General features: G+C 38.7%; 4 protein-coding genes across 5 annotated transcripts; all 4 read left to right on the top strand.

The window, feature by feature from the left end:
- Positions 1-390: 390 nt before the first annotated feature.
- LOC148088374 (SMAD family member 2) lies at positions 391-8,603 on the top strand. Of its 2 annotated transcripts, none has more exons than XM_087797055.1 (11): positions 391-529; positions 1,813-2,227; positions 3,275-3,364; positions 3,461-3,654; positions 3,734-3,868; positions 4,028-4,102; positions 4,321-4,374; positions 4,608-4,820; positions 4,908-5,045; positions 5,667-5,811; positions 6,524-8,603. In XM_087797055.1, the coding sequence occupies exons 2-11, from the start codon at positions 1,992-1,994 to the stop codon at positions 6,645-6,647; spliced, it is 1,404 nt and encodes a 467-aa protein (XP_087653181.1). In that variant the 5' UTR covers positions 391-529; positions 1,813-1,991; the 3' UTR covers positions 6,648-8,603. The 2 variants fall into 2 exon arrangements, with proteins under 2 accessions (XP_087653181.1, XP_087653190.1); XM_087797064.1 differs by having other exon boundaries at positions 4,028-4,090.
- Positions 8,604-9,061: 458 nt separating this feature from the next.
- On the top strand, positions 9,062-10,076 carry LOC148088375 (immediate early response 3-interacting protein 1). The gene is made up of 3 exons (XM_087806655.1): positions 9,062-9,204; positions 9,582-9,683; positions 9,751-10,076. The coding sequence occupies exons 1-3, from the start codon at positions 9,114-9,116 to the stop codon at positions 9,804-9,806; spliced, it is 249 nt and encodes an 82-aa protein (XP_087662781.1). The 5' UTR covers positions 9,062-9,113; the 3' UTR covers positions 9,807-10,076.
- Positions 10,077-10,610: 534 nt separating this feature from the next.
- Positions 10,611-12,706, top strand: LOC148088376 (uncharacterized). The gene is made up of 5 exons (XM_087806602.1): positions 10,611-11,092; positions 11,449-11,612; positions 11,676-11,909; positions 12,149-12,346; positions 12,422-12,706. Exons 1-5 carry the CDS (start codon positions 10,857-10,859, stop codon positions 12,619-12,621), a joined length of 1,032 nt encoding a protein of 343 aa, XP_087662728.1. The 5' UTR covers positions 10,611-10,856; the 3' UTR covers positions 12,622-12,706.
- A 2,521-nt stretch (positions 12,707-15,227) lies between these two features.
- Positions 15,228-18,883, top strand: LOC148088377 (uncharacterized). The gene is made up of 2 exons (XM_087806788.1): positions 15,228-15,273; positions 18,028-18,883. Exon 2 carries the CDS (start codon positions 18,042-18,044, stop codon positions 18,660-18,662), a length of 621 nt encoding a protein of 206 aa, XP_087662914.1. The 5' UTR covers positions 15,228-15,273; positions 18,028-18,041; the 3' UTR covers positions 18,663-18,883.
- The last annotated feature ends 657 nt before the right edge of the window (positions 18,884-19,540 follow it).

Raw genomic sequence — 19,540 nt, forward strand, 5'->3', positions numbered from 1 at the left:
ATCCATGGCAGGGATAAAATAAAATGAACTAAACGTGTCCACAGTCCGCCCACGTGTTAATATAGGTAACAGGTGCTCAGAATAGCACCTAATTAAACACCTGAGGAGGGGGCGTGGCTTCTCCCGTGCACTTTTAAGATATTGATTTTTTAATGTATTTTTGTTTCTTTGGAGTTTATTTTCAGGGTCCCAAACCTGAGCCTTTTATTTATTTGGGTTTATCACAAATAATTATTCTAATCCTGTATATGTATCTGTAAATTAGTGGTGATGGTGTTAATAAACCATTAACGCTTAATAAATCGCAATCGCATCTTTAAATGGCCGTTTATTGAGGGGTGTTCAGAGCAGTGTCGCCCCGGTCCACCGACTCCTGCTCACTGGGTCCAGCAGCAGCACTTGGAGTGGAGCCCGAACCCTCGTCAACAACATTAGCAGGACCTCACTTTGCTCGACTGTTTTCACGCTCGTACTTCTGCCACAGGAGCTGCGAGTTTACGCTGGACTTTCGGGAACGCAACATCTTGGGGTAACTATCCGAACTATCCAGCCATGGTTTTCGACTTTTGCGTCGTTTTGTTTAGTGTCCGAGAACAAGCGGGAGCTGGAGTTTTGGAAGAGTTCGTCCTCGATGCTAACTCATTTTTGCACCATCGTCTTTATAGTATTAAAACGAACGTTCGCATACTGTCAGCTTTTATAAAGGCGCCCAAGCCTATGCCGTGTTTTAGTGTGTTTATAACATTGTCTTTGGTGTTCTTGTGATAAGTGGACTTGACTGTTGCGCATCCATGGATCACAACAAAAGGATTTTTGATAACAAGCTAGCTGAGGTGTGCTAACGTTAGCTGGCCGTGCCAAATGGAGGCCTAGCTACAAAGCTACCTGTTTATATTTGGCAATGTTGTTTTTTTTACCTGGCATGCATGCGTTTTTCACGTTTTTTCCATGACTAAAATGTTAAGTTGGGTATCTACTCAAATAGGCATCTACTAGGTAGCAACACCGGCCTTCGTGAGCCAGTTGGTGTTAGCAGAGGCCTGTCACCTAATACTCCTAACCCTCACTATCACTAGAACACTGCTAGAGTTTTGATTTATTTTCCAAACATGAATCACTGTGCGCGTTACTATTACTATTTACACAATTGAATTTGATTTTCTGTATGTTTGGGTCGAGATATATCCAATGACAGAGACGTGAGAGTTCTGTTGTGGTTAGCTCTGTCACATCACAACAACAAACCTTCAAAGTTCTAACATGGGCACAGTGTATTATCATACTCCTGTCCTCATGAGAAAACGTATTTTAGCAGGTTCTTTTTATTGATGTTTCACTCTGTACCAATGCTATTCAACTTGTGGCCAACAGGCCAGATCTGGTCGTTCGCAATTTGGACTGGTCCATTCGCTCATAAATAATAGATGTGTTAAAACTGTAGTTTTTGAATAGCAGCAGCACTTTGCGTAACTTTTCAGCAAAGCTGACTTGGATAATGTAACATCGCCTTCTCAAAGTATTCAACGTTGACAAGGAAATGGAAGATTTAATGTCTAATGGACTGAAACATATCTACAGAAAACAAATGCTTAAAGTGACTGTTGCCTTTTTAAATATACAAGTGCTCAATGAAATATAACAACGTGTATCTATCTGTCTTGAATCTCTTTGCCTAACATTCAAAAAGTCTTAAAAGGAGTAATTGACCAGCACACGGGCTTGACATCCTTTCGAATATCTGCACAACATGACCTTTTAGTTAAATATCTGCTCTGTACTGTTAATAATTCTAATGTTTTTTTCTCCCACAAGGTTCTGATTATCTGAAATCCTGCCTTTACTGGCCTAACCACTGGTCAGTTGAGGGGCCCTAACAGAGGGAGGGCCCACACTTTGCTCCTGGTTCCCTCTGAATTTCAACGTTGTGACAGGAATCGAGCAAGAAGCTTGTATAGTGTTGTTGGTCGTCTGACTACCTGGCCAGAAGAAAAATGTCCTCCATCCTGCCATTCACTCCTCCTGTGGTGAAGAGGCTGCTGGGCTGGAAGAAGTCAAATAATGGACCTGGTGGAGCAGGTGGTGGAGACCAAAATGGTCAGGAGGAGAAGTGGTGCGAGAAAGCTGTCAAGAGCTTGGTGAAGAAGCTGAAAAAGACCGGTCAGCTAGATGAACTGGAAAAAGCTATAACAACACAAAACTGCAACACCAAGTGTGTCACTATCCCGAGGTATGCTATCTGGATTTATATACTGTCTATTTCCTTTTCATGACTTTCTGCTGGTGCCTTTTTGTTGCTCCCATTATAATAATACGTTAAGCTATTTAAATGATATATATTATTTTATACAAGAGTATCAGGTCTTTGCTTGTTTGTTATCAATGCAGGAATTCTGTAATAAATGTAATACATTTTACAATTACTGATTAGTCAAAAAAAGATAATTAAAAATAATTTAAGATGACTTTAATTCTAATGTGTAAAAGTAAAAGTTTTTTTTAGATCAAAACCTTTATACAGTATCATTTTAAAACGTTATTTTTTGGTTCACATTCAAAATTGCAAAAAATTCAAATGGTTCATTGATGACTAGCACTAAAATGCGGAAAGATTTACTAAATGTCAATAAATATTTATAATGGCTTAAACACACCATGTGCAGATCAATGGTGGTTTTGTATGTAACTTGAAATTATTATATAACAGATATTTGTGATTTTTGAAAGTCTTTGTAAAAGTGAAGAACAATGCGTCTCCATCATTGGTAAACAAAAGTGGGTTTCCTGCCTTTTGTGAATCAGTGTATTGTAATTTTCTGCCCACACTCCATTCAAAGTAGTGCATGTTTTTTTTGCGGCATTCTAGATGTAGGAATGTTGTTATTATCCTGTTATTCTGAGGCAACCACTCATTCTTTCCCCTTGTCTGTCAGTGCTTTTTATTGTGTTTTTCAATATTTAATTTGATATATTGTTGTTTGGTTCTATTGTGTTCAATGTTTATTTAAATGATGCCAGATTTATCCCTACATACACAACTGTGGTAAAGAACTTCCCACTTTGTGGAATGATGTATGGTTTCACCACCATTTTTGTTTTCTGTTTGCATTATAGTTTTCTGAAGTCCATCTGGGAAACAAATCTTTTAAATTTTCTAAATCAAAACAAAATATATTATAAGTCTCTTGTAGAACTTTTTACACTTATTTAAAGATGACGAGTTGTACCATGACCTATTTTATCATTGTTTATTCTATTTTTTTCCCTCTCTGCACAGCAATTGCTCTGAAATATGGGGTCTGAGTACACCAAATACGATAGAACAGTGGGATTCATCAGGCCTATACAGCTACACTGACCAAACCAGGTGACCACCCTAATCTTACATGTTGTATTCTACGTCTTTTTAGATCCCTTTGCTTGCGTACTTGGCTAATGTTTGCTTTGTATTTTCTCACTTCAGATCCATAGATGGAAGAATGCAAGTTTCCCACAGGAAGGGTCTTCCTCATGTTATCTATTGCCGCTTGTGGCGATGGCCGGACCTTCACAGCCACCATGAGCTGCGCGCCATCGAGGCCTGTGAGTATGCATTCCACCTGAAGAAGGATGAGGTCTGCATCAACCCCTACCACTACCAGAGGGTGGAGACACCAGGTGAGACCAAACATGTTTGTCCATTAAGTTGCAAATGTACTAAACCATTTGAATCTTCTTTGTTTCCTCCAAACTGTAGTACTGCCTCCAGTTCTCGTGCCAAGACAATGTGAAATCTTGACTGAGCTGCCGCCTCTGGATGACTATACTCATTCCATACCTGAGAATACAAACTTTCCTGCAGGAATTGAGCCTCCAAATAATTATATACCAGGTTGGTAAATCTTTAATCTGTGCCTTCTTTTAGATGCAGAGAAATGTGTTACACAGGCATTTCATCATAACGAACCTATATGAGTCACATTTCATATAATTTATAGAGTGCATATTAAGTGCTTTGTGTTTTTTTTCCCTCTATTCCTCCCTTCGATAGAAACGCCACCACCAGGCTACATCAGTGAGGATGGAGAGGCTAGTGATCAACAGATGAATCAAAGTATGGATACAGGTATACTAGACTAGTTCCTTCCTTTACCATCCAGGACCCTTTTTCACCATATATACAAATGTGATTGAACCTTTTTAGGTTTTATCTAACCCTTGATTGTGCTCTTATAAGTGTATTTCATATTTGATGCATTGATTTCCATGCATCTTTGAACTCTAGAGATACGATTATATATAATATGACATCTATATGAACATCTATCTGTGTTTTCCATTCAGGTTCACCAGCAGAGCTGTCACCCAGCACCTTGTCACCTGTTAATCACAGCATGGGTAAGTCTGGCCAAATGTAAATGAAGTTTTAAAAAGAACTGAAAAGAAACAAACACCATAACATTTCCAAGAGGGACATATTCAGGAGACAGAATACCCAGTAGGTATTACTTATGTTGATTATATTAAGAAATTGACACATTTGGATTGCAATTGCATATGAAGCCGTTTCCATATCCTCCAAATTCTTTTAGTGATGTAAACCACCACTGAGCTGTCTATTGTTTTCACAGACCTGCAACCAGTTACCTACTCAGAGCCGGCCTTTTGGTGCTCGATAGCTTACTACGAGCTCAACCAGCGTGTGGGAGAGACATTCCACGCCTCCCAACCCTCGCTGACAGTAGATGGATTCACAGACCCGTCCAACTCTGAAAGATTCTGCCTGGGTCTGCTTTCTAATGTCAACAGGAATGCTACTGTGGAGATGACTAGGAGGCACATAGGCAAGATTCTGAGTTTTCAATATTGCCATTAGATGATACTAGTTAAAAATATCTGTGGTGATATTTTCTTGTTTTTTTCAATGACAGGAAGGGGAGTTAGACTTTACTACATTGGCGGTGAGGTATTTGCAGAGTGCCTGAGTGATAGTGCCATCTTTGTTCAGAGTCCAAATTGCAACCAGCGATACGGCTGGCATCCAGCAACCGTGTGTAAAATTCCACCAGGTAAGGACTGAACAAATTCCTCCTTTGACCCATTATGTCCGGACAATGGATATGCTTGTTTTTAGAACTGTTAGACAATAAGAGTTAGATGGTCTTGATGATAAGTAGCCTACAAGGGAATTCAGTTTTAGTGGGTTTTTTTGTGCTTAATAAATTGGCAACATTTGTGAGATATAGAAAACATAACTTTTTTTTTTTTATCGTCTATTTATTTACTTTAATGGCAAGAGGCGAGTGTCATCTTTCCATTGTGGTTGTGAAATACCTTTGTGCATGTAAACTGGATCATGAATGATTACTGCTCTTCCTTATTCTTTTTATTTATTTATTTTGTTAAACCCCTATAATAAGTACCTTACTATTTTTTTTTTTTATTGTTAGAAACCAGTTGTTTTTGTCTGTGAGAGCAAACGGATTATATTACAGCAACCCTATATTTCTCATCTTTTACATGAAAAGTAAAGGCAACAGTTGTGCTTTTTGAATATGCAACTGCATACTTTGGCTCTTATTTCTGTGTAGTCATCAATAAAACGGCATCTTTTTATTTGATATAAAGCTTGGGTTTGGGTAGGTTTTCATCCAACAGATCATTGAACAAGTTTATCTTTGCTTCCTCAGGATGTAATTTAAAAATCTTCAACAACCAGGAGTTTGCGGCTCTCCTCGCACAGTCTGTAAACCAGGGCTTTGAAGCCGTCTACCAACTGACTAGGATGTGTACCATCCGCATGAGCTTCGTCAAAGGCTGGGGAGCAGAGTACAGGTGAGCGCTGACCTGGCTATCAATGCATGGTGTTATCAAACTATTATGTGAACTCTTGTTTTAACAACCTACTAATGACCTCTTATACATGTAAAGAAGTAAATGGATATCATATTGGGGACACGTAACAACATTGGTTATTTACCGTACATCTTCAGTTATGTTTTCTTCTTCCCCCAAATTGATTCTGTCTAAGCTGACCTTAAATGATCCTTCATTCTGACCAAGCAGCTCAAGGAAGAGCTCAAAACTGTTTTCCAATACATGATTGCAGTGTCTCCACGCCCCCTAAAGTGTAAAAGTGGCTATAATGTTCTATTAATGCATCCTCCTATCTGACCCCTGAAAGGAAATGATTTGTGCTTGGATTGCTCACTAGATAAATGTAGACACTGCAGAGCAGTTGTTTCATCTTTGAAATTCAGAGACAATTGTGGCCCTTTGATGTAGCACTTTGTGACTAAATGATGATCTCAAGTCATTAAAAAGACTGACTTTGTTATATGTGTTGATCGTTGAGTATCAGCGTTGATCATTAGTTACATGTTTTAATTGGTATAAGGGCAACACTGCTTTTTACGTGTCATCTTTTTATTCTTCTTTTAACATTTGTGTTTTCTACAAGCATTCATGTGTTGTTTTTTTAAACAAACAAATTATTACATTTATGTCCACAACTTAAAAGCCTCCATATATTTCTTTTCCCTCCCAGGCGACAGACCGTAACGAGCACTCCTTGCTGGATCGAGCTACATTTGAACGGTCCGCTGCAGTGGCTAGACAAGGTTCTGACCCAGATGGGTTCCCCGTCTGCACGCTGCTCGAGTATGTCCTAAACTGGACCACCCTCACCCCAAAAAGAAAAGAAAAAAAATCAGCCCATTACAAGGATCTTTCAATTCTTTTCGTGTGAGTCATGAATCATGGAAAACCCTTAGAATGAATTTTCTGTAACATACTTCAAAGTGTTTGTGGTGAAAGTTCCACATCCCTCTTTAAACTTTAATACACAACACTTACACTTATTGCACTCACACACTCATGAATTTCTCAGTAAAAAGAAAAAATTGGCACTTTGTTCTCATCTTCGTCATGCACCTTGTTAAATTGCTTTCCCTAAATCCTTAATATTAGATCTATTTGTGGTACAAATGAAATGTATATTGGTTTTAGTCCAGGAAGTAGATATACCAAAAATATCTGTGAAGACTTTCTCAGTATTGAAGATTGCTTGTATGAGTAATGCGAGCTGGAACGCTAAATGATTTGTGTCCAGGTTGACTGACCATTGTTCTGAACAAAAGTTTACTTTTCTCCAGTAAACTGGCCTCCATCTTTTTGTTTTCCCAGAGGAGAAGTTGTGACTACATTTATGCCATTCTCCTCCCTGGGAAAACTATTAAATTGGGTTAAAGTGACATCAAAGAGTGCCATCGTGGCGTACCGTCTTTAAGCTTTTTCGTGTGTCTTTATAAGACACACTAGTTAAATAAATAGGAATGTCGGGTCAAGAAGAAGAATTCATGCCCGAAATAACTGAAGTCAATGTGGCTGTAGCTTGAGTCTTTGTCATTATATGGCACTGTTAGTGTCCTTAGATCTCTTGATGGCCTGTCACTGCACAGCCCTCTGAGGCTGAGTTCTGTGAGAAGGTCTGTGCAAGAGAGTGCTGGGCAGGGACCAGAGAATTAGTTTGCTCTTTTTTTTTTCCTCCTTTATTCGACACTGGGAATTCTGGGCGTCTTGAAGGGGGAGCGTTAAGGTCTCGGCAGGAGAAATTGAAGGTATCAATGAATTAATTCTGTTTTTAGCCTATATCCCATTGTTTTGCTACTTTTTTGTATTCTCATGTATTTTTCTATATAAATATACTTAAACTTTTTGTCGTTCACTTTTTATTAAAGTAATATTTTCAAAGACCACAGATGTTTCTAAACTGAAGTGTAGAGGACACGGTCCTCAGTTTTCTGTTTTCAGCTCAGTTGCAAATCACTGCCCCACAAGTTCAGTATTTCACTTTCCCTACTTAGTTTTTCCAAAGAATTAGGTGAATTTAAGATGTTCGAAATTTCAGGAGATGTTTTTGATAGTTTCAGGGTCCAAATATCCTTGGCATTAATCGTGGTTTTTTTTGTGTTTGAAGACAGTTGAACTAAAACCAGATGAAGACGTGTATCCTATGATAGGGTTAACCAAAAATTATTGGCTCTCCTGATGTTACAAGAAATGTGGTAGGAGAGCGTTTAGCGAAAAAGGAAGTGTGAATGTGCCTGCACTCTGGGACATTCAGTGTTTACGTGTCTGTATTTGTCTTTGTCTGTAAAATACAGTCTATACATCAGGACTCACTCAGTTTCTGCCCTCAATGTCGGTATGTGGCTGTAAACATGTTTTCTCCCTTCTTGATGTAAATGTGTTCACCTCATGGCACTAGTGATTGTACTGCAAGTGCACCTAGTGACGTGTGGATTTGGGGAAACGAGTCATGTGTTGGGTCCAGTGTTACATTGTTTTTTATCTTTGGCCTACAACATATGAATGTGAAAAAAAGAAACCTTACAAATACCGAAGTGGACCAGACGTACATATACATAATAGTAGTACAGTATGTGAGTATTTAAAAGTAATCTTTTTTTGCAAAGCAGTCAGTACAGTAGTTGTCGCTGTTGTTTTACCAGTAGAGGGCGGTATTAATAGAGCAATTTTTTTTTTTTTTCGGACATAAGCTTCTCAGGCGTGTGACATATTATGCAGACTTCATAAAACACTAATAAAGATTTTTATTCTCATGACTCTGCGTATTGTCTTTTTAATTGTCAAACAAAAAATATATTGTTTGAGAACGTTTTCCTTTAATACATTCTATTGGTTTGTCTTAAATTATCATATAAAAAAAAACCTCAATCATATGAGTTATAATTGATTCATAATCTCACTCATTTGTTTCGATACTTTTTTCCTCGATTTAACAACGTTATGAACACAACGAAACTCTTTGCGCTTGATGGAGTCTACTGACTCCTTTAAGAAACATCTTAAGACGTTTCTATTTGTTCAGGCTTTTCCTTGATTTTCTGGAACTCCTGTTGTGTTATCAGTTTTATCTTGATCTTTAAAGTATATACTTTTTTAGTTTTGTTTTTATTGTTAAAGCGCTTTGTGACCCTGGTCTGGAAAAGCGCTATATAAATAAATATTACTTACGGTAAGCGTCACACAAGGGTTAAGGATTTGTCCTTCCTCGGATGCCGTAGGCAACGTCACACGTAAACACTGCCTGCTAACTTTGGGGTTTGACAAAAATGGCTTTTACTTTGTATTCGCTTATCCAGGCCGCGCTTCTGTGTGTGAATGCTGTTGCTGTTTTACACGAAGAGAGATTCTTAAGTAAAAGTAAGTTTTCCAAGCTCGCTGTTATGATTTTTCGATATTTCGCCTTATTCTACTAGTTAGCTGGCGCGGACATTAGCATAGCTAAACTCCGGTTCCGGTTCAAATGACATATAAAAAAGAAAATGTATATTGTTACTGGTCAGTAGTAGACTTGTCTGACTCCAAAACGATATTAGAAGTTGCAGGAACTACTGTATATTCTAAGAGTTTTACGGTTATAAAAATGTTACAAATTCCTCTACACTGGTTACAGTAGGTAGTGTGAGATATGAGCTTTGAAAGATATACTACTTGAACTTTATATTGTAGCTCACATGCACCTTGTGTCTTCGTGATATTGTTGTCCATGACGTGTTTTGTGTTTGATATCTAACCAGTTGGTTGGGGGGTGGATCAGAGTGTTGGAGGTTTTGGTGATGAACCAGGAGTCAAAGTTCAGATCATGAATCTCATCCGCTCAGTGAGGACAGTCATGAGAGGTATGTGGTGCAATCTTTTGATGCATGATGTTACAAATGTATTTGTTAACTTTTGATTTTGTTTCAGTGCCCTTGATAGCAGTGAATTCGGTCTGCATTGTGCTGTTGCTGCTGTTTGGTTGAAGAAAGAAGCCAACAATGGAAAACACTTCTAGTGTTGACACCACCACTGCATCTGGAGCCTTCTGCGACACAAGAATGTCCCCTTTCTTCCTCTCAAGTCATTTACTCTTCTCTTAAGTTGACCAGCTATCTTAATTATCCAAGCCTATTATTTATTTTTCTACAACACTGTTCAAATGAATCCCAGAGTTCTATAACTGGGATAGCAATACCTGTTTAGATGAAATTGTGCTCTTGCTTCGGTAAAAAAAATAAAATAGTTTAAAACCAGGAAGAAAATGCTGCATGAATATATTTTAAGTAAACATGAAAAGACATTGACATTGTCAGCCCATTTAAAAATGCATTCAGAGTGACCGTATACTTGGAAGAGTAAATTAATTATAGAGGTGTATGTATCATCATCCTGAACACATTGCCATTGTCTTCAGATATCTGTCATAGTCACTAATGCAACACAAACATTTTGAAGCAACAATACATGCCAGTTTGTTTTCAGTATTCTTGGACAGATGTGGAGCCTATCCCAGTGTCTTAGGGCGAGAGGCGGGGGACACCATGGACAGTCAAATTCATAAATTTATTATTTATGTGAATACTTGTATTTTTGCAGAGAAATCATGTGTTGAACGCAACATCCAGTTCCCCGTAAGATAATTGTCAGTAGAAAATTAAATGAATAACTGGTAAAAACTCTCGAAAGTTTTCGGTTTTGGTTGTTTGTCCTAAAGCGGCTATCGTACTTTATGCTCTCAGATCATCAGGAAAAGCTAAATAAATAACACTTCTGTTTCGATTGCACTTTGTAGACCTTATGACTCTTATTAAATACTTTTCAAAACGAGTAAAAGGTGTAAGCAGAGCGAAAATAAATTAAAATAAGATGGAGTGACGTCATTCCACGCGTCTAACGAGTTACCTCGCGCATACTGTTCGCGTCATAACATTAGTCTGATCTCAGATCAGGCTTGAGTTTGGTGTCATAAATGTGTACTACTCATATGTTGAGCATATAAATAGTCAAAACTTTCATATACATTTTGAGAAGAGATGGGAAATGTACACAGTTACGTTGTCGCCTCTGCGTGTTCGTTTTATTTGATCTATTTTCACATTTACTGCTCTTTTAAATTTTTTAAAACTCGCGAATTCAGGAGCGACAAACTTCCATCTGTCACATATTTGTATTTGAGATATTTCCGCAGAGCTCTGTCGAGGACGAGAGGTCGTTTAAGCTCGACGCCCTCAGACCTCAGTAGACTTGTTTACACCGTCAGCCACAACAGGTGAGTCTGGATGAACTGCAGAGCAGCTATTAATGTCATAAATAAGTTACATATCAGGGCCGGGTCTAGACAGGCATGTATGAGGGGGCAGCCACAAATCTTGAGGGGGCATTGTGCTGTTACTTACTTACTTACATGTAAGTTTGAGGGGGCACAACACTTATTTGAGGGGGCCAGGCCCCCTCTTGCCCCTGCTTAGACCCGGCCCTGTTACATATTACAATAAATTAGAGCAAAATAACATAAACTTGAAGGCATCATTTGTGCCATATACTGTACATAGCAAATACAAAAAAAAAGAATTTCTGAGATCATTGTTTTTGTATTAATCCTGTTTTTATTTTAAATGATTTCAGGCTGGAGGAGTCAGTGTTGCGGAAGTTCTGTGATTCAGCTGGATATGGTTGGGATTATCCCGACAGTGAATACAGAGACATCCCTTTGTGCTTCCCAGAGTTCCTCTGCCGCACTCCTCTCCTCATGGTTCTGAGCGACAAGAACTTTAGACTCAGTCCTGCAGGTGAGCCAGACATTCAAACGTCTCTCTCCATTTTTCCTGATTTTCGATGGGTCTTCTCTCCAGGTTTGATTTGTGTGCGACAGACTTTAAGAACTCACCAGTCGGTGGACGAGTTAAAGAAGGGCCGCTTCATGCTGCGGGTCTGTGTTTTGGAGTATCGTCCAGTAGATGCAGGAGTGGAGGTGGACGTCCATCTGTCTGCTGTGTCCCGATTCCAAAGTCTTGTGTGGGAAAGTGTCCTGACGCTGTTTTCTACCAGCAAGCCTGGAAAGACCACAAACAAGGACCAGAATGACAGTAAGTATATGTGTTGACCTTAGTTTTATGATTTGTTTTATTTCATAAAAATGGTTCCTTGAGAATATTTATGATGCTGTTACTGTGGCAACAGATTTGACTGTAGTTTCAGGTGAGAAAAAGCTGACGAGTACTTCTTGTAAAATTAAAATATAATTAAAATATAATTAAAATAAAGAAAAAATTGGCCGTTGAGCCACAGTCAGTGTTGACGAAAATGTCTTCCTGTGACTCCTGAGGTGGGAATCAGGCACTTGTGTCTGAAGATGTAAAGCAGGTGATGGTCAGTGTCCCGTGTGGTGGTCGTCCGTACTACCTCTCGTCCTTCTTTCAACTCCTCTCCCGACCTGCACGACTCCTCGGCCACAGACCTCAGACTCTCGCCCCGAGTCTATGGATGCTGTCAGTCTCGCTGGCGGAGGTGGAGAAGCACAAAGGTTTGCAGATGAATTGTGGCTCATTCATGACCTGAACTTGTCTTCAGTGGTTGAGTCTCTCTGTGATGTGGTCAGGTGTCGGGGTCATCACGGCGCCGGTCAACATCTCTGTGCACTTCATCAGGCCGCTGAGAGCTCCAGGAAAGGTTAACATCCAGTTCTGGGAAACAGGGAAGGTTAAGAGCCACCTGTCAGTTCCATGCCTCAACTTCAAAATGATGCAGCCTGAAGACAGTCTGTGCCTCATGGAGGGAAACATCTCCAGGTCCCTGTGATGACATCATCAAGCCAGCTGAACCAGTCTTCAAAACTATTAAAATACATTTTTAAATGTTTTTTGAATCTGAAATAAAATATGTACTTGTCTTCATAGTGTAACTACAACGTCATGGAACCTCCATTGTCACATACTGCATGTGCATTTGTTAAAAAATATGTTTTTATTTTCCTGATAACGCTAAAAGTATTTTAATAGTTCGTATAAAACTCCACTGTTGTAAAGCAGTTTGGCGGTCACATGACACTCACAGACTCTCCAGGCAGGTCGTCCCATGAAGTTACGTAGTGAAGAAGTCTTTATAATAATCGCTAGAGAGCTGTTCTACATCTGTCGAAACTATTTAAAAATTAAATACAAATTTAAGGAAGTGCTGATCAAAGTATTTACATTTTAATTATATAAAACATTTTGTACAGGTTATTTCTATAAAAAAAGGGCTAAAAGTTTAAAGCTAAAGACGTTTTATCAGAAGATTAAAATGAAATATTATAGCTGAGATATTCAACAAGCTGATCAGGTCCACAATGATACTGTGTGTGTGTGTGCGTGTGTGTGTCTTCTTCACGGACTAATGTAGTGTAGTCGTCCCCAAAGAGAATGAAGGTTCTTCAATATTTGATCTTTCTCATAAAGCTGTTAGCAGCTTCCATGTGTGTCTCAACTCTTCTATTATTCAGTTAAACTTGTTCATGTGTGCAGCTGTATAATCAAAGTTTACGTCACTTAAACGTCACTATCTTCTACATAAACAGCTGTTTCAAAAGAGGGTCTCATTTAACATCTCTGTCTTAAAGTCCTGCATATGTGACGTAGTTGTTAATCCTGACACTTTAGTCATATAAACCATACTGGCTTCTTGACCAGAGAACATGAGTGATTTTGGAGATAAAAAAGTCTCAATTCTAAAAGAGAAAAGCTGTGACTGATGTTGAGTATAGTATTTATTGACTAAAAAACTTTTTAAATGAGTCCAAAAAGGTGTTAACAGCTATAATATTTATGGGCAGAAATATTAGCCACTACCATTGAGCAATTCAAATTACATTAGTGTTTCTTATGTTGGATCAGGAGTGTAAGAATAAATATGATAAAATTGGATGGAGTGCATATGTGGCAGCTATCCTAGTTGACATTGTTTTATTCATATTAAAGTGTGACACAACACCCAGTTTTATCTTTAAATGTATTCAGACACCAGAGTTCCTTTATCAGTCCTTTACAGTGTATTCATAGGCAACAGTAGTTCATGGTTTGATTCCATTTGAGGCAAAGAGTATGGTTTTTTTTGGAGTTTGTAGTTTTCTCCAAGAACTCTGCTCCAAAAAAACTACGGGTTAGTTGATCATCTAAATGTTAGATGGGCCGTTGTTTTTTTTTGTCTATTTGCATTCGCTGCAATAGGGGACCTGTTCATGGTGTTCTCTATTTCTTGCCCCAAATAGCTAGGATTGCTCCAACTCCTCACAATACCATTAGGGATTGAGGGGGTGACTATATTCATTAATAAAATCCTACTACTTCAGTTATTGTGATGATTTTATTATTGTACCCATAAGTTCTTAATTAGAGAAACTATACATATTTTATCATCAATAATGATTTCACATCTGACACTAGGCATGCCTGCATTATAGATAAGGTTTTTTTTCTTCATTGAATTTGTGGTTAAACAGCTTCAACACTTCATACTAAGTGTCAGTGTCAGAGCTGGCTCCAGGTGATTGGATTATATGGAAAGACCAGTATAATGTGTGTAGTAGTCTGCGTTAATCCTCAAATAAATGAATTAAGAACCTTACATCAGTGATCTGATCCAGACTCACACCCCAGCTCGGCCTCTGAGGTCTGTGGATCAGAATCTACTGATGGTTCCTCACACGGTTCAGGACCAGAGGAGAGAAATCCTTCCAGGCTGTTGCTCCTAAGCTTTGGAACGATCTTCCTCTCTCTTTGCGCTTGATGGATCTACCGACTCCTTTAAGAAACATCTTAAGACGTTTTTATTTGTTCAGGCTTTTCCTTGATTTTCTGGAACTCCTGTTGTGTTATCAGTTTTATCTTGATCTTTAAAGTATATTCTTTATTGAATATTGTTTTGATTGTTTAAGCGCTTTGTGACCCTGGTCTGGAAAAGCGCTATAAAAATAAAAATTACTTACTTACTTACTTATATTGGAAGGCAATTTCATGTAAAGCTCAATCTGTGTGTTTCATTTCCACTTCTTTGATTTCTAAAGCCGCCCAATATCAAGTTTCTCAGGTTCTTTTGACTCCAAATGATTGACAGGTCTGAGTGTTCGGGAGTGGTCGTCTGTCTGTATGTGTCCTATGATGGACACTTTTCCAGTCTGTCTCCTGTCTATAGATGGGTTGGACTTACACAACCAAAAACATTGCTGGTTTGTTTGCGCCTCCTGTTTCCGAAACACATCCCTTTAAAAAAGTTGTTTCATGTTATTTCTAACACGAGCACCAGGAGACGGTCCACACCCTCCCCGCTCAGAGAGTGAGGGTGTAGACCAGAGAGGAGGAGAGTTGGAGTCTCAGAGCCAAACACTCATCATCAGATCGGAGACACTCCAGGGTTTCACCTTTGACATGGGATTTTCACTAGAGGAGCATGTTTGACATCTGTGGACTGAACAAGGTAAATTATGTTTAATTGAGTAATAATACAATGTATCTTCAAGGTAGCTGATCTTACAATAATCATCAAGTAATTCACAAAAATGTGTTGATACGTACAATTAGTTTCTCCCACTCCTCTGATATGTTTATTAATTTGTTTAAAATTCTGAATCTGATTGATCTAATGTTTTTTAACCGTATAATTTGATGGTCTGTATTTTAAAGTCACTATTTAAATCTAAAACTCATTTATTTATGAACTTATTTGAATTAGAACAAAAGAGCATTTTTCTTTAGAATATATGAAAATGACATTTAAAGTAAGATTATTAGGAATAGTTGTTCTAGTCTTATTGTAATATAATTAACCATGTTTTAATGAAGGCTTAATCAATTATTATCTATATCAAAATGTCAGTAAAATATTAACTGTCAGATCATAGTTGAAGTTAACTTCATTTAAATGTGTATTTAGTTCTTGATCTAACATTTTCATAATACACTATACATGCGAATATTTTTATGAAGTAAAATATGTTGGTTCTTCAGTTGTTGAAACAAAACACTGGATCATTAGAATCAAGGACTGTGTATTAATTCTATTTTCCATCTTTTGTTCCTGAGCCAGCAGCGCCGGGGTGCGGCCCACCGCTCCCCGCCTGAACGTGAGGGCTGCTGTTATTATTCATTTATAGAGTCCTGATTCTGTCATGCATGTGACTCACTCAAGTGTAAGACGACGGGTCTGTTCAGATGCAGGTTGAGAGCATGTCAAGCTGCACGAGAAGAACATGGAACTATTCGTCGCTGTTGAGCAGCGCTGTTGACTGTGACAGGACGTCCTTTCAGATCACCTTAAACTACACAGACATCCCAAAATGCTCTTAGAAATGTGTGTGCACATATCCAACTGTTACCAGCCTCTTCTCCAGGGACTCAAATAAAAATGTTGGCTTCTTTGGCGAGCTGGATGAATGTAGGTCACAACTGAGCCACAACTTTCTCTTCAGCATCATCTTTTTTATCATGAAACGCCTTGAGTCGAACCTTTGTCTAAAAATAGCAGCGAGTATATTTAGTATGGTCTATTTATGGAAGAAGTCGCCAAAAATAACGATTAAACATATTATTTATGACAGTGAGTGAAAATGATCTAAAATTGAAGTCTCAAAGCTTGAATTGACGACTCATCCCTGTATATACTAGTGTGTTTACTTATTTTAAATTATTGATGTGTAACAGAGGAGTTGGGGCATTGTTACACTAAAAGTGTTACCATGGTGATAATGGTTCAATCCCAACTGTTAAATTTTAGTTTGGTCAGACAACAATACGTCACCTTTATCACTGGGCCTCTTAGGTAACAGTAATCATTACATTTTGTTCTGTATTTTATAGATGATAATAACAAAACTGAGAGTTATAAACATAATTTGTGTCGCTGTGCTTCAATGTGTTCAAGCTGCTCTCACTGTTCATGTAACCAAGGTTATGTTTTTGTAGCATTTTTATGTCTGTCTGTCTCTTTAACCCTTGTGTTATCTCAGGGTCAATGTGAGCCATAGGCACGAAGACAATGTGTTTGTTTTGCTTCTGAGTGAAGGTGAACGACCTCCCTGGCTTCTAAAAATACATTTGCAGCGGTGGAGGTTGTTGACCTTCACAGGCAACACAAGGGATACCACAAAAACATTTGTTTCTGGGCCTTTAGGTCACATTAACCCTGAGATAACACAAGGGTTAACTGAAATAACCACAAAAAATATTTAACTTTTTGAATTTGTTCATGAGAAAAAGTAATGCTGCTCAACCGAGGGAACTGCGATTTGAACTAGCCACAAAAAAAAACGTCAAATTGAGTCGCCCAAAATCAAACAACCTTCATGAAACTGTGGTTTAATTCATTCAACATTTTTACAGTGTTGCTAAGTAACACTCAGTAGAGACTTAACGCCTCCTGTATGCAGTAGCGCTGATGTCATCATGTTCACATCACATGTTTTTAAGCCAGACCCCAGAGGTGAGCTACGACTTTGCCTCACAGGCGCCACTTTTATGCACTGTGACTGTTGTTAAGGGCCACGCAGACTTAATAAGACATTTCCAATATGTATGCCTCAAATTAAGTGAATTTTTTCGAGATGCTCAATTTAAATGTGAAGATATCTGAAATACCGTTGTGTAATCCATGTTTATAGGATCAAATGCACTTGTTTTTTTCATTTTCTTTTGACTGATATCAAGAAGAAATATAAAAAGGCTTGTTAAAGTATAGATTGATAAATCTTTATTCTTTCCGCCTTGGGGAAATTAAAATGGTCACAGCAGTTAAAAAATACATTTTATTAAGACATTAGGTGAACATATATATATATATATATATATATATATATATATATACAATATATATTTATTTATTTATATATATATAAATAAAATAAATACGAAAAAAATAATACAATAATAATGAAAACGAAACCCTTAAAATAAAAGGGTACATCACAATAAACAACATATTGATAAATCAATAAACATTTATACACATGAACACACTTTAGAAGTGAGGGCCGGGAGTTATAAAAATGTTATAAACAAAAAACATATATTATTTTATTAAATAACTTTACTGCAGTGGGCAGAGAGGAGCAGCAGAATCTCTCCGGATGTGTAAGTCTATAATGTCATTTAATTGAACATTTCAATAAGATGTTACTACAGGAACAAAACGTGGCCCCCACTTTTGCTGAGAAAATCACCTCTTTCTTCTCTGCAGGTTACTGAAGGTTGATGAAGAATCAAGGCAGCACAGCCAGCATCCGCCTCCCCTCTCCAACAGGGGGCAGCAGCGTGCAGGTGTACCATGACTACCAGAGAGTGGCCTTCAAGATGAACCCTGGAAACGGCCACACGGTGGACAATGAGCCCAACAGCAGGAGGGAGCAGCTCCTCTACAGGGAGGACACGGACAACATGTCTCCTGTCTTCAACAGTCACAGAAGCTCTCCCTGGACGTTGGACTCCAGCAGCCAGGTCTACTCAGGACCAGAGGACTCCACCGACCCTCACGAGACCATGACCGAGACCTCCACCCTCACCTACTTAGAAGGGAACATGATGGAGGACTCGGGTGAAAACAGTCTTCAGGGCGTGGAGATTGTCCAGCTGAAGGAGTTTGTGCTGATAGATGATGATGACGATGGAGACATGTCTCTACGGGAGAAGACGGTCATAGACCTGAGTGTGATGGACAGGAGAGCAGCAGAGCTGGTCTGTGGCAGATTGCTGTCCACCTCCAGTGGCTCCATGTCTGAAGGTAAGGAGGACGCTCTGAGTCCCGTGTTGACCCCTGCAGAGGACAGAGAGCAGCTGCAAACGCCACAGCGATGCTGCTCCTGCACCGTTCTATGACCCGTCCAGAGGTTGAAGACTGCCAGGATCTGGTTCTGAAGACCTTCTCAAAGTGAAGGACACTCTAGAGACTGACTTAAGAAAGTTATTTTAAATATTAGAGTCATTTAGATTTGGTATGTCTCTTCGCTCGTGTGAGTTTTTAGATGCTCATTTTGAAATACCTTCGTAGCATTTCTAACATTTTGATAATTAAGTGTGTGCACGCTTCTGCTCCTTGACTGGACCTCTCTGTCCAGATGTTCACCTCCTGAATAAAAAAGATCATTTGTGTCTACAGTAATTCTTGTTTCCATTGATAAACCATTCATGAATCAGAATCAGTGTGGATAGGAAGAACTAAAGATGATAGAAATGATGAATTCCAAAGCAAAGAAGGAAAGTAAAGCGAGGGGTGGAAGGAGAATAAAAAGGAAAATGTAACACTTTATCATGGAGGGATAAGAGAATGTTTCCAAAAATATATAACCAAACAAGATTGCAAGTTCATTTGCCGGTTTGGGGGAAGGCGACTTACATCATTTCTGTGTAGAGTTTGTATGTTCGGGCTACTCGGGTTTACTCCGGGCACTTCATTTCCTCCCACAGTCCAAAAACATACAGAGGTTGATTGAGAACTTTCGGGAAATCATAGGTATTTGTGTGTGTGTGAATGGTTGAATGGCTTTGTGTGCCCTGCGACAGACTGGCGTCCTGTCCAGGGTGTCCCCCTTCTCTCGCTCAAAGAAACTGGCATAGGTTCCAGGCCCCCATAAGTGAATAAGCGGTAGTAAAAGAATGAATGAAAGGATTCACAAATCTATCCCACAACAGGTGATCAGTCACTGAGCACACAACGATTCACCTAGTCAAATAATTTAAAGCTCTGAATCAACCTC

Source organism: Callionymus lyra, chromosome 1, assembly GCF_982586985.1.
Source record: "Callionymus lyra chromosome 1, fCalLyr1.hap1.1, whole genome shotgun sequence".
In the NCBI taxonomy this organism is placed as follows: Eukaryota; Metazoa; Chordata; class Actinopteri; order Syngnathiformes; family Callionymidae; genus Callionymus; species Callionymus lyra.

Coding starts and splice junctions, on each gene's coding strand:
- LOC148088377 (XM_087806788.1), top strand. CDS start 18,042: ATGAAGAATCAAGGCAGCACAGCCAGCATCCGCCTCCCCTCTCCAACA.
- LOC148088376 (XM_087806602.1), top strand. CDS start 10,857: ATGGGAAATGTACACAGTTACGTTGTCGCCTCTGCGTGTTCGTTTTAT. Junction 11,910..12,148: donor AAACAAGGACCAGAATGACA/GTAAGTATATGT, acceptor GTGACTCCTGAG/GTGGGAATCAGGCACTTGTG. Junction 12,347..12,421: donor GGAGGTGGAGAAGCACAAAG/GTTTGCAGATGA, acceptor TGATGTGGTCAG/GTGTCGGGGTCATCACGGCG.
- LOC148088375 (XM_087806655.1), top strand. CDS start 9,114: ATGGCTTTTACTTTGTATTCGCTTATCCAGGCCGCGCTTCTGTGTGTG. Junction 9,205..9,581: donor AGAGAGATTCTTAAGTAAAA/GTAAGTTTTCCA, acceptor ATATCTAACCAG/TTGGTTGGGGGGTGGATCAG. Junction 9,684..9,750: donor AGTGAGGACAGTCATGAGAG/GTATGTGGTGCA, acceptor ATTTTGTTTCAG/TGCCCTTGATAGCAGTGAAT.
- LOC148088374 (XM_087797055.1), top strand. CDS start 1,992: ATGTCCTCCATCCTGCCATTCACTCCTCCTGTGGTGAAGAGGCTGCTG. Junction 3,655..3,733: donor CCAGAGGGTGGAGACACCAG/GTGAGACCAAAC, acceptor TCCAAACTGTAG/TACTGCCTCCAGTTCTCGTG. Junction 5,812..6,523: donor GGCTGGGGAGCAGAGTACAG/GTGAGCGCTGAC, acceptor TTTCCCTCCCAG/GCGACAGACCGTAACGAGCA.